This window comes from Bison bison, unplaced genomic scaffold, assembly GCF_000754665.1.
Source record: "Bison bison bison isolate TAMUID 2011002044 unplaced genomic scaffold, Bison_UMD1.0 scf7180017864260, whole genome shotgun sequence".
NCBI classification, from domain to species: Eukaryota; Metazoa; Chordata; class Mammalia; order Artiodactyla; family Bovidae; genus Bison; species Bison bison.
The window spans coordinates 5,748,831-5,760,861 of NW_011494832.1; the positions used below are offsets into that span (position 1 = coordinate 5,748,831).

At 32.2% G+C, this 12,031-nt stretch overlaps 1 protein-coding gene across 2 annotated transcripts in view; it reads right to left on the reverse strand.

Annotated features, from left to right (window-relative positions):
* The window catches only part of HGF (hepatocyte growth factor (hepapoietin A; scatter factor)), an 82,560-nt gene that overhangs the window by 26,584 nt on the left and 43,945 nt on the right, over positions 1–12,031 (reverse strand). For both annotated transcript variants that reach the window (XM_010848130.1, XM_010848129.1), the window contains exons 8-9: positions 8,101–8,275; positions 4,675–4,802 (exon numbers count right to left, since the gene is read on the reverse strand). In XM_010848130.1, coding sequence (XP_010846432.1) covers positions 4,675–4,802; positions 8,101–8,275 — 303 coding nt within the window. The remainder of the gene's footprint in view (positions 1–4,674; positions 4,803–8,100; positions 8,276–12,031) is intronic.

The following is a 12,031-nucleotide window of genomic DNA, read 5'->3' on the forward strand; positions in this document are numbered from 1 at the left end:
GAAAAATCTCTACTTATATTTTAATTTTTTCTTGTTACATGTGACTTTAAGCATAATTTTAATGTTCTCTAAAGAAATGTTCATATGTTTTGTCCATTATTTAATTTTTTGGTCCTATATTTTTCACTTTCATAGCTTTTATATATTAGAAATATTTCTCTTTATCTGTGATATACATTTTAAAACTTTTTCCAAGTTTGTCATTTGTCTTTTGAATTTAAAAATATAGGTTTGATTATGTTTTTGTCATGACACCTTTTGTAGCTTATTTTTTTTCTTTTATTGTCTTTAGAATTTGAGTGTTAATTAGAACCCACATTGCTACATCTAAGAAATAAAGTATTTTTCCAAGTTTACTCCTAGTATCTATATGGTTTCCATTTTTATGCTCATATCTATTATCCATTTGAAGTTTATTTTCAGGTATGGTGCAAAGCATGGATTAATTTTATTATTTTTCCAAATAGAACTTTATTGATCCACTATTATTTTTTAATTTTTACCCAGTGACATATAGTGCCACATTTTAAATATAATCTCAGTAAGGAGTCTATTTTTAGATCCTGTGTTCTGTTCTAATTGTCAATTTACTCTTGGGGTAGAACTACATTTTTAAAATTATAAACTCTTAAAAAAAATAAATAAAATTATAAACTCTTTAATAATATTTTAGTATCTGATAAAGTTTTTTACCTCTAATCATTTCTTTTTCACATTTTCCTTACTATAGTTACATGTTTATTCTTCTAGGAAAGATTTAGGATGCATTTGTTTGATATCAAAAAAGACAGTAATCTATTTATTAATATCGCACTAAATTTACAAATTAGCTTAGGTGAAACTGATGTATTTGTGATATTGAGATCTTATATCAACAGCAAGTGATTTTTTCTACATGTTAAAGTACAACTTGGGACTTTCAGTAGTAATCTGAAATTTAATTACATAGATTTGCATATCTTTTCTAAGTTTACTCCTAAGTTTTCATCAGTTTTATTTCCTATTACAGATGTAGTTTTCTCTTTAATTATATCTTCAAACGCATATGTGAATGCTATTAATATTTGTATATTAATCATATATCATACTACCTTAGTAATTTTTTTTACTATTTGAATTTAGATTTCCAAGAATATTACTATTATATAATTTGTGCAAAGATCTTTTGCCTTTTTACTCAGTCAATAAATATGCCTTCTAATTGTATAAAATGTCAACATTGCAATGTCAAAGAAAATATAATGTTAAAATATTTATATTAAATAGTAAGGGAGATAGTGGCCTTCCCTGGAGTCTCAGTAGTAAAGAATCTACATGCCAATGCAGGAGATATGGGTTCCATCCCTGGTTTGAGAAGATATCCTGGAGACAGAAATAGCAACTAACTCCAGTATTCTTGCCTGGGAAATCCAATGAACAGAGAAGCCTGGCAAGCTATAGTCCATGGGGTCGAAAAGAGCTGGACATGACTGAGGATGCTATATATATATATATATATACATACACACACATACACACACACACACACACACACACACATACACATATATAGATACAGATATATGGGTGTGTAAGTTTGTATGTATACTGAATATTTTTGAGTATTTTTATGAAGAATGCATGAATTTTTGTCACAGTAATTTCAGAATCTGTTGAGATTTGTTATATGGTTGCTTTTCTTACAACTAAGGTGAATTATATTAATGGGTTTCTAAAACTGAACCATTTTTGTACTCAGACTATATTCAACCATTATGTATTATTTTCTTAATTTCTTTATTAAACTGTTCATTCAAATTTCATTTAAGATTTTACATTAATATTTACAAATGATATGAATGTATAGTTTTCTTCTCTGATTCCTTTATCATATTTAGGATTCAATATTATAATTTCATCCAGAAATAATTTGAAATTTTATTACATTTGTTAAGCTATAGGATAATTTATGTAGCACTGTGATCACTTGATCTGTGAATTCATCAAGGCATGATGTGGTTTGTGGTGGAACAATTTATTATAAATTTCCATGTTTCTTCTATAGGAATGAGTCTAAATTTTCTTTCTCTATCAGGGTCAATTCAACTAACTTGAATTTTCCTACTGTATTATTCATTTTATTTTCATTTTCAGTTTTCATATAAGGTTGTATAAAATAATCTCATGTTTTCTAATTTTCCAGTTCATTGGTTATCTTTACCTTCATAATTATTGTTTTATATATTTACCATCTCTCTCGAGTCAGTTGGCTAATGGTTGTCCATTTTGTTAATTTTTTCAAAGAATCATCATTTAGCTTTATTCATTAGTTCTACTATTTTTTCTTTACTTTTATAATGTCTGCTTTTGTCCTAGTTGTTTCCCTTCTTCTGTTGCTTTTGGTTTACTTTTTTTACACTTCTTGGAGTGGGAAATTTCATTCCCCTCTCTTTATCATATATTATTGATATAAATATTTAAAATGTCAATTGTTTGTTTTCTACCTTAAATGTACCTTATATAATCTAATACAGTGTTTCATCAGTGTTTTTAAAGAAATTCTACAATTTCGATTTTTTTAACAGTTATTTAATATCCAAATGGAAAAGCTTTTATATATATGCTAATTCAGATGCTGCAAGATTTGAGCAAAAGTTTTTAACTCATCAACCTATATGTAAAATTTATGTTTCCTGTTATATACAGAGGGATAAGAGCACCATCCTTTAATGTGTGTGTGTGGGGGGAGGGTTGGACAGGTATGTGTATATGTGTGTCTCTCCATGCATACATATCATATATGTAACAATGCCTACTATTAGCTTGGCAGTATTATACAGTAATATAACTGTCTGATAAAATTTCACAACTCTGTTGGCTAACTGTCTCAATACAAATTGCCCCATAGGACCCTGCAGATTGTTGCATATCAGGTATATTGTTAAATAAAAAGATTATAATATATTGTTAAAATATTAATGAAAAGCAGAAATCATGGGGGTAATGGAAAGGTCATTTTAAGGAGAATTCAGGTAAATCCTAGTTGTGTTAGTTTGAGAATTTAGGCAAGTTACTTGAATTCCACAAAACTAATTTCTTCATCTATTAATGTGTAGGTTTATTATATAAGCAATAACATCAACTTTGCTTTCAAAACCAAAAATCTATATTCTATTACCTGATCCTTTGATAAGTGATATATCTGTACATAAAAGCATCTTAATACACACCAGAGGCTTACAAAACAATTATTCTCATTTGCCTCTGTCACTCAGAAATTAGCAGTAATTGTTTAAATGAATAAAGCAGGGACAAAATAGATCCAGCTGGTACCAAACCTTCTTTAATCATTGTTTTCAACTTTATTTCCAACTGACCTTTAAAGTCTGCCCAGGAAGAGTGAAATTGATTGAAAAGGGATTTTCCCTCTACAACTGTTTTTGGAGTTGTTCACGAAAAATGGCACTGAGGGAAAGTCAGGGGATGGAAGAAGTATGTATAGGGCAATAAATCCATGAAACAAAGCTTTAAATTTGGTTTGGACTTTTTAGAATGATTTAGAACTGACCATGGCCATGACCATCAAAAGTAAATTTATGTGAAAGAATATGATTATTAAAAATCATAACTCCCAATTCATTCTATAGCAATAAATGCCCAGAGGCCAACATTATTATTATTGTTTGACAAATGATTTTTTAAACCTGTTTCAATGTGACTTTTCTTAACCACTGCTCCCTAAAACAATTCTTTGCAATGGTTGTCTGTGTTTCCAAGTACAATGGTGATTTATCTCAAAGCCCACTGTTGCTTATCATCTCTACTGCTAACACTCCTGTCCACATCACTCTCCTTTCTTGCCTAGATTACCGAAACAATCATTCAACTGATCCCCTTGTTTTGGCCTTGTCAGGAGCTCTGGCTATTTTTCATAATGCAGCCAGAGTCATCCAGTTAGAATTGAAATCAAACAGATCATTTAATTTCCCTTCTCAGAATCCTACAGCAGTCTCTTCTCTTTCAGAATAGAAGTGTAAATCCTTCCAGTTTTTACAAGACTTATGAAGTTTTAGCTCAGCTGCTCTCTAACCTCATCTTCTGCTACTCTCTACCTTGCTCATTCTGTACCAGCCACGATGATGTGCTGTTTCTTTCTTTTAACTTTTTAAGCACTTTCCCATCTCATCTCATTTTCATCTGCAATTTCCTCTCCCCAGAATGCTCTTTACAATTATGCACATGGTACATGCTGCTCTCCCACTCTTTCAGGTCCTCCTTAAATGTTACCTTATTATGTAAGATATTCTCAGACCATTAAAACGTAAAATAGCAACACCCTCCTCTCTAACTCTGGGACATTTATCTCTCTAGCACTTACACAAATTAGCTTACTATCCCCACCTCCATTTTAATTTTGTTTGTTTTTTATTTGCTGGACATGAGTTCCATGGGGCCAGAGAATTTTGTTTACTGGTATATCCACGGTGCCTAAAATTGTCCCTGGCACTAGTATATGGTCACATAAATAAATGGATATTGAGCAAATTAATATAAAAAAGAAATCCAACTTTGGACTTTGTGATTTTGTTTGCTAACGTGCAATAAGAAATAGCTCATCTCCTATAAAATGTATACTCCCTTTAGGCATTTCCACTGAGTTTAATCATGCCCACACTGCAAAATGTCAGCTATTACCTTGTCCACTTGACACGTCACATTTTGGAATTTGGGAGCAGTAGCCAACTCGGATGTTTGGATCAGTGGTAAAACACCACGGTGACTCAGCCCCATCTGGATTTCGGCAATAATTTTCTCTTAGGTCCCTATTGAGAATAAGCACGTTAATGTAAATTGCCAGGGTTTCTTACATTGGTGAAGTCAGTGTTATTACATTTCTAGAATCCCAGAATGTATGCATTCTATAAATAGAACTCTACACTTTAGATCTGGGATAGTTTTAACAATTTAGAATTCAATATACACAGCTGACACTGCCCACATTACTGAAATAAATGCTGTCAGATGTCACAATTCTTTTACTTCCACAGACCTGGAGTTTCACACAAATACTACTGCTTCATGAAAAAGAGAAATAATACCACTTCATTATTCTCACTCATTTTTAAGACTTGGACTCTCAACTGTTACAATTTTTAAAGTCTGGTCTGTTACTCATTGTATTTTCATGGATCATAGATAATGTAGAAACAACATTCTCTTTGCAGGAGAAAGACTATTATAATTAACAGTCTTTAATTACTTTGTTAAAAATGAAGTTCTACCTATTCAAACATTTGCCACGAAAAAAATATTTATCCTTTAAATTCTGTATTTCTTTTATTTATTTAATTCACCACATAGATTTCTTTTAATTACAAAGTAGTTCTTTCTTGATTTAGCGATATTACCTGAAATTTTATATTTCTGTAAAATTAAGGCCTAATTACAATATAGAAAACCTACCTATAGAAAAAGTTGTCAACATAGCACATGTACTTCCTTTATTTTATCAATGATACAGTTAGACATTTGGAGCTTGTGATAAGGAAAAAGTCTAAATTAATATTATCTGTATGTAAAAGGATTTTACCTTTAATACAAAGTTCACATTAAATAAAATGGGGAGTTCATGATTTGTTCCCCTGATAGTGGTCTCTAATTTGAAGAAAGCATGTACTTTCTTTCCATAGATCTCTTTAATAATTTAACAAAATTAATATTCATTCTATAGGAAGGTATGCTATTTCACTTAGGCCCAATTAAAAATACGACACATTTAATACTAATCAGTTGGCCATTAGAAACTGAAAACAATTTTTTAAAAAAGCTTGAGTTTGGTTATAAAATCAACAAGTAATAGTTTATCAAGCCAAAATAAGTCCTGACATAAACTATGTTATTTAAGGTTGTAAGAACAGTGAGTGCCAATAGATTTGACCATTCTATAGCAAATGTTCTTATTTATAACCCACATTTAAACCTTTACTCTTCTTATAAAATCATAAAATTATTAACTGGAGAGATGAAGAAAATCTTTTCTCCTAACTAGTTTATACTCAAATTTTAAAAGATTATGTCAGTACAATATATGTGCACTGAATTTTATATAAAGTGTATAGAAATTTGCAATTTTAAATGAATAATTGCTTAGTTAACTTTGAGTTGTAATTTAAGGCAAGATAATTAAACATATCTAAGGCTATCAAAAAACTTAAAGTTCCCCTTTTATAATCTATATCTAGAAGCACCTCATTAATCTAGATTAAACCAGAAAGTCATGGTTTGCTCAAATATTTTTTCTAAGTTTATTCACCTCACTTGAAGAATCAGTTACAATTATTAAAACAAATTAATGATTGTATGATTCATGTACATCATCACAGGCAGTATTTTTTAGTTATAGTGCTCTAAAAATTGTCATTTGTAAGGAATCTCAGTACTGGGGCAAACAGTGTTTGGTACAACCAGAGACACCTGACCAGAACTCCATTCTTTGCTAGCCCACAAACAGTAAATGCATCAATACTCTGAGCAAAAATGATGCATCAGATTTTATGTGTTTAATAACACAACTCACTTTTTGTTTTTTCATATTTATGTTTATCTTGACCAAATAACCAATTAAGAAAGAATAGCTTGGTGGTTGTGGTGGTTTCGTCACTAAGTCGTGTTTGACTCTTGCAACCCCATGGACTGTAGCCCGTGATACTCCAGGCAAGAGTAATGAAGAGGGTTGCCATTTCATTCTTCAGGGGATCCTCCCAACCCAGGTATTGAACTCAGGTCTCCTGCATTGCAGGCAGAGTTTTTACCCACTGAGCTACAAGGGAAGCCTTCCCCCAAAAAAGAATAGCTTAAATTCCAACAATATATAGCAACTAAACTTTTGATCATTTTTTATTGTGAAACGTGTGGATTCAATTTCTGTAATGAATTTCTTTTTCTTACAGATGAGGTTAATTTGGATCACATATACAATCTTGAGTATTACCAGTCATTAGAACCAGAAGTGTGCATGGCACTGATACTGTCTTCTTTGTCTCTCTTAACTATTCTTTTCTCATTTTATTTGTTCTCTCTACTTTTATGTTTATTTCTGAGGTGTGAAACACGTGGGTCAAAAATAGAGTGAATTGCTGTGAAAAAAATGAGGGAAATAAAAAATAAACAGAGTGGCAACAATACATTTATTATAAATATATTTTTAAATACAACAGGTGAATATTTAGTATCTAAGCAAAGAACTCTGAATTGGTTTAAAAAATTTAAATCATATAAAAAACCATAAACTATATCCCCTCTCCAGTGAATGGGCCAACTAATGTTCATAGATCTCCATCTTGAAATGTTAAGCCCTCTTATTAAAAGTCAGTTACATAAAGCCAATATATGTTATTTATAGGTGCTATTTCAGCAAAGCCACTATGAATGACACGTGTGTTATAAATTTGAAAAGCAATCATTTTATGTTCCTAATAACAAGGTGGACAATTTAAAAACACATGGCACTGTGGCTGTCCAACAAAATTCAAGTGGTGAAGAAAAGCAGCCATGGGGAAGAACATAACAAGTATATAACTGATATACAAGGGCAGTTTCTTCAGCTTGATTCATCTATACAATTGTTTTACTTCCCTACTTGTTAAATAAAATGTTGAAACAATAAAAAAATTTCATATAAAACTATAAATTTTTTTCAAGGCTGAAATCTCATCAGTTTACAATGTTGACTTAAGGTATGCCTTGTAATCTCCCCTCAAGTTAATATGAAAATTTAAGGAAGCACTAGTTTGAAAGTTTCCTGGTTATAGTTACCACTGATTTGTTCATTAAATAGACCTGCAAGAACAAAGCTGTGATCAGAAACCTAAAGATGTGTTTCCCAAAGCATGGATGGTACATCAACCATCTGATTCAGAATCAACAAGAGTGGTTGCTAAAATGTATTATTTGAGGTCCAAATTTCAGACCTGAAGAATCAAAAATTTGGGGTGCATGTATCTGCCTTTTAATTGCTAAATTTTCCCTAGGCACACTAAAGTTTAAGGATCACTAACATAGAAATTAGTAAAAATCAACCATTCTGCCTACTGAAATTTATAATTTCCCTAATTTACTCACTTGCACTTGAAATTTTCAGGAGTTATGTCATGCTGGTGAGGATACTGGGAATCCCAACGCTGACAGGGAATTCCATTCCAAATGGTATTGATGGTGCCCCGGTAACCTTCTCCTTGACCTTGAATGCATTCAGTCGTTTGCATAGGGACATCTGTGTCATTCATAGTACTGTGGGCTATTGGTAAAAAGAAATATAAATTTAAATAAAATAATTTAATTTGTCATCTACCTCTTAGAGTTCACTTGCATTTTATTTGTAGGATTTTCTGTCACATAAGTTTTTACAATAATTGAATGAAATAAAAAATTCAGTTTATCACTATTACTATCTCATTCAACCAAAAGGAGGATTAAAATGGTGGACTCAACTTGTTGACATTTTAAAAATATTGCTTGCCTCTAAGCAGATTTATTTATTGCCTTTTTGTTTGTCCAATTTCAGTGCTTACCATACCTGATAAAGATCCTGAAAATCTCAGTAAGAAAATATTTAAAGTACAAAATTAAACTTATAAAACTTGAGCTCTCTCTTTGTCTTAAAATATACTCACTTATACAAAATATAACTCAAAGCATTCTGGAGCAACTAAAATTCATATACCTTCTCAAAACATGCATGAAAATGTTTATGTTTCCATGTAAACTCACCCATTACCTTTAACCTAAATGGTTATTCAAGATGCCTCTGGATAAAACTCAAGTTGACACCGTCTAGGATAGTTTAAAAAGTGAATAAATGTCTTTTATTCATCTATTCTGGAATTTGATGTATCATTTCTCCAAAGGAGAGGTCAGAATTAGACATGTCTTCAGAGGCTAGGGATGTGTATAAAAATGTAATATATTTAACAGTGTAAATACTTTAAAAGTGGCTCTTTAGCTTCATTTTGAATTTCTTTCTTTCTTGCAAATAATTATTACCTTATGTGGCTGAATGCTTTATTTCATCGAGTTCCTTGCAAAGGTAGTAGAGCCTAAGTTTGGAGTTGTTCTATGAAGCTTTGTGAAAAATAAGGATTAATTAATGACCATCTCAACCACTAGAACATTTTAAACACAAATTTTCACAAACTGCTCATTTAGTAATTTTTATTTTAAAAAAACTTCTTCTTCAGCTCATCTTAAAATGTGTTATTTCTTAGGCATCTGCTTTAGGGAATACAAATGCAGCTTAGAAACATCCTAAATTAAAAAGAAATCCAAATGGACATGAGGAAATGTCCACAGATTGACCCATAAAATGGACATTGAGAGTGGATGACTTAGAAATTAGTATCTGTTGATACTGGCAATTTTTATTGTCAATGTATATCAATGTATATTGATTCAGAGGGCTTCCCTCATAGCTCAGTTGGTAAAGAATCTGGCTGCAATGCAGGAGACCCCAGTTCGATTCCTGGGTTGGGAAGAGCTCCTGGAGAAGGGAAAGGCTACCTACTCCAGTATTCTGGCCTGGAGAATTCCATGGACTGTATAGTCCATGGTTGCAAAGAGTTAGACACAACTGAGCAACTTTCACTTCACTTCATTGATTCAGGAAGAACAAAAATTTTGAACTGAGAAAGTACTTGTATAGAAGTTCATACTATTTAAGTTCATTATGATTTTAATACTACCTGAAGTTCTTTGATGAAATAGAAAATATTAAATTTCATAGATTCTGAGGGTTAGAACTATATTTCATTAAAACAAATGCTACTAAGCTATTTTTTCTGATAATTTGAGTGGATTGTTAAATGATTTGAGGAGATTGGGTATGTGCCGGAAGTCTTTAAAGGGTGACAACTCTAAAACAGGTACTGACATATACATCTAATTATAAAACTATGATGTGAAAAAAGACAAAAGGAATGTCCCCAGGAATCTGTCACTTCATTAGCTTAACATTTTAAGAAGAAAACTTTTGATCCCCCACTTCTTGGACACAAGCTCCTGGGCAGTAAACTTGTGACCTCAGTCAGGTCTCAGATTACTGACAATGGCAACAAGGTCAGAGTTAGGGCAGCCAGAGCAAAAACACTTCCTCTACTCTCATGGACTTCATTGCCTGACTTGGGTACTACAGCTCTCTTACTTTCTTAGTTATGTGTGTGTGTTGTTTTGAGTGTTAGTGATCCATCCTTCTCAGTATCATTTTGGCACTATGAACTTGCAACTGAAGAATCCAGGCAGCCAGGGCCACCTTTGGCTAGATAATGGGCCTTGCACGCCCATCAGAGGTTAACACACTCTAGTCCTTGTACTACACTATGATTGTCTAGACATCAACCTAAACAATGTAAAAAGAGGAATGATAAAATTTAAAAGCTACTAAAAGATAAATATTTTTCTAATTTGAGGTTAAGTTTTCAAATTTTTGGAGTCCTGGTGAAAAGAATTATCTATATTACAAAAACTCTAAGTCAAAGAAAAGACTACCTGTATAAGAATATGGAGGAAAATATTTCTTTGCTGATCAATGCATTAAAATTTCAGTGTCAAGTTCAGAGACCTGAACTGTTTTACTGACCTTGCACCTCAACTGCAGAGGTTCCCAGAAAGTTTTAAAGAATTTGTTTTCACTTTAACTATCATAAAATCCTCATTTGAACAATTATGCTAAATATTTTTTCTGAACTTTTATTATTATATTTTAAAAATGATATAAACTTATTATAAGGAGTCACTATTGGACAGGGAGGCCTGGCATGCTGTGATTCATGGGGTCGCAAAGAGTCGGACACGACTGAGCAACTGATCTGATCTGATCTGATTATTCACTAAAAGACAGTGTAATTTAAAATGGTTAGATTAAAAACTAAATTTTTGGATTTGGATTAAATAATTGGATTATTGAACAGATTCTAATTTGGAGGATTATTGAACAATTCCTAATTTTTAAATTATAAAAATTTATAGAATACAAAGAATTTTTGCACACTAGTAAAAATACAATATTGTACAGAATAAATATAATTTCATTAGGTCTTGTTATAAACTGAATATTTGTGTCTTCCTCAAATTCATATGTTATGGTACTAGACAGTGGGGCCTTTGGCAAATGTTTAGTTTGTAAGAGCAGAGCCCTCATAAATGGGATTATAAAAGAGCCCCTGCAGAGCTCCCTTGCTTCTTCTACCATATGAAGACACAGGGAAGAGTTAGCCATCTATGAACCAGGAATCAGCCCCTCTAGATACCAAACCTGCTGGCACCTTGACCTTGGACTTTCAGCCTCCAGATCTATGAGAAATATGTTTCTGTTGTTTAGAATCTACCAAATCTATGGTATTCTCTTATAGCAGCCTGAAATAAGTCTGGCCCTATCAAGATATAAAGAATCTAAATAATATTATTGTTTTTGACTCTTATTTTAACAAGCATCTGTAGCTTACATTTTAAAGGAGATCAGTCCTGGGTGTTCATTGGAAGGACTGATGCTAAAGCTGAAACTCCAGTACTTTGGCCACCTCATGCGAAGAGTTGACTCATTGGAAAAGATCCTGATTCTAGGAGGGATTGGAGGCAGGAGGAGAAGGGGACAACAGAGGATGAGATGGCTGGATGGCATCACCGACTCGATGGACATGAGTTTGAGTAAACTCCAGGAGTTGGTGATGGACAGGGAGGCCTGGCATGCTGCGATTCGTGGGGTCTCAAAGAGTCGGACACGACTGAGTGACTGAACTGAACTGAACTGAACTGAACTTTGAAATATGTAACCTGAAACAACTTGATGATATGTTTTAACTCAGTAGAAATATTTCTTGTGATTTAACTACAAACTATCAATATTTATATAGTATTTTTATTTACTTAAAAAGTACCCTCTGAAGTCAGTATTTATCCATTTCAGCTGCTAGAAGAGGCCCCATAAACAAAGCTACATAATTCTGATGGCAATTATATTCTATATATTTGAATTATATTCTATATATATATAGAATATAAT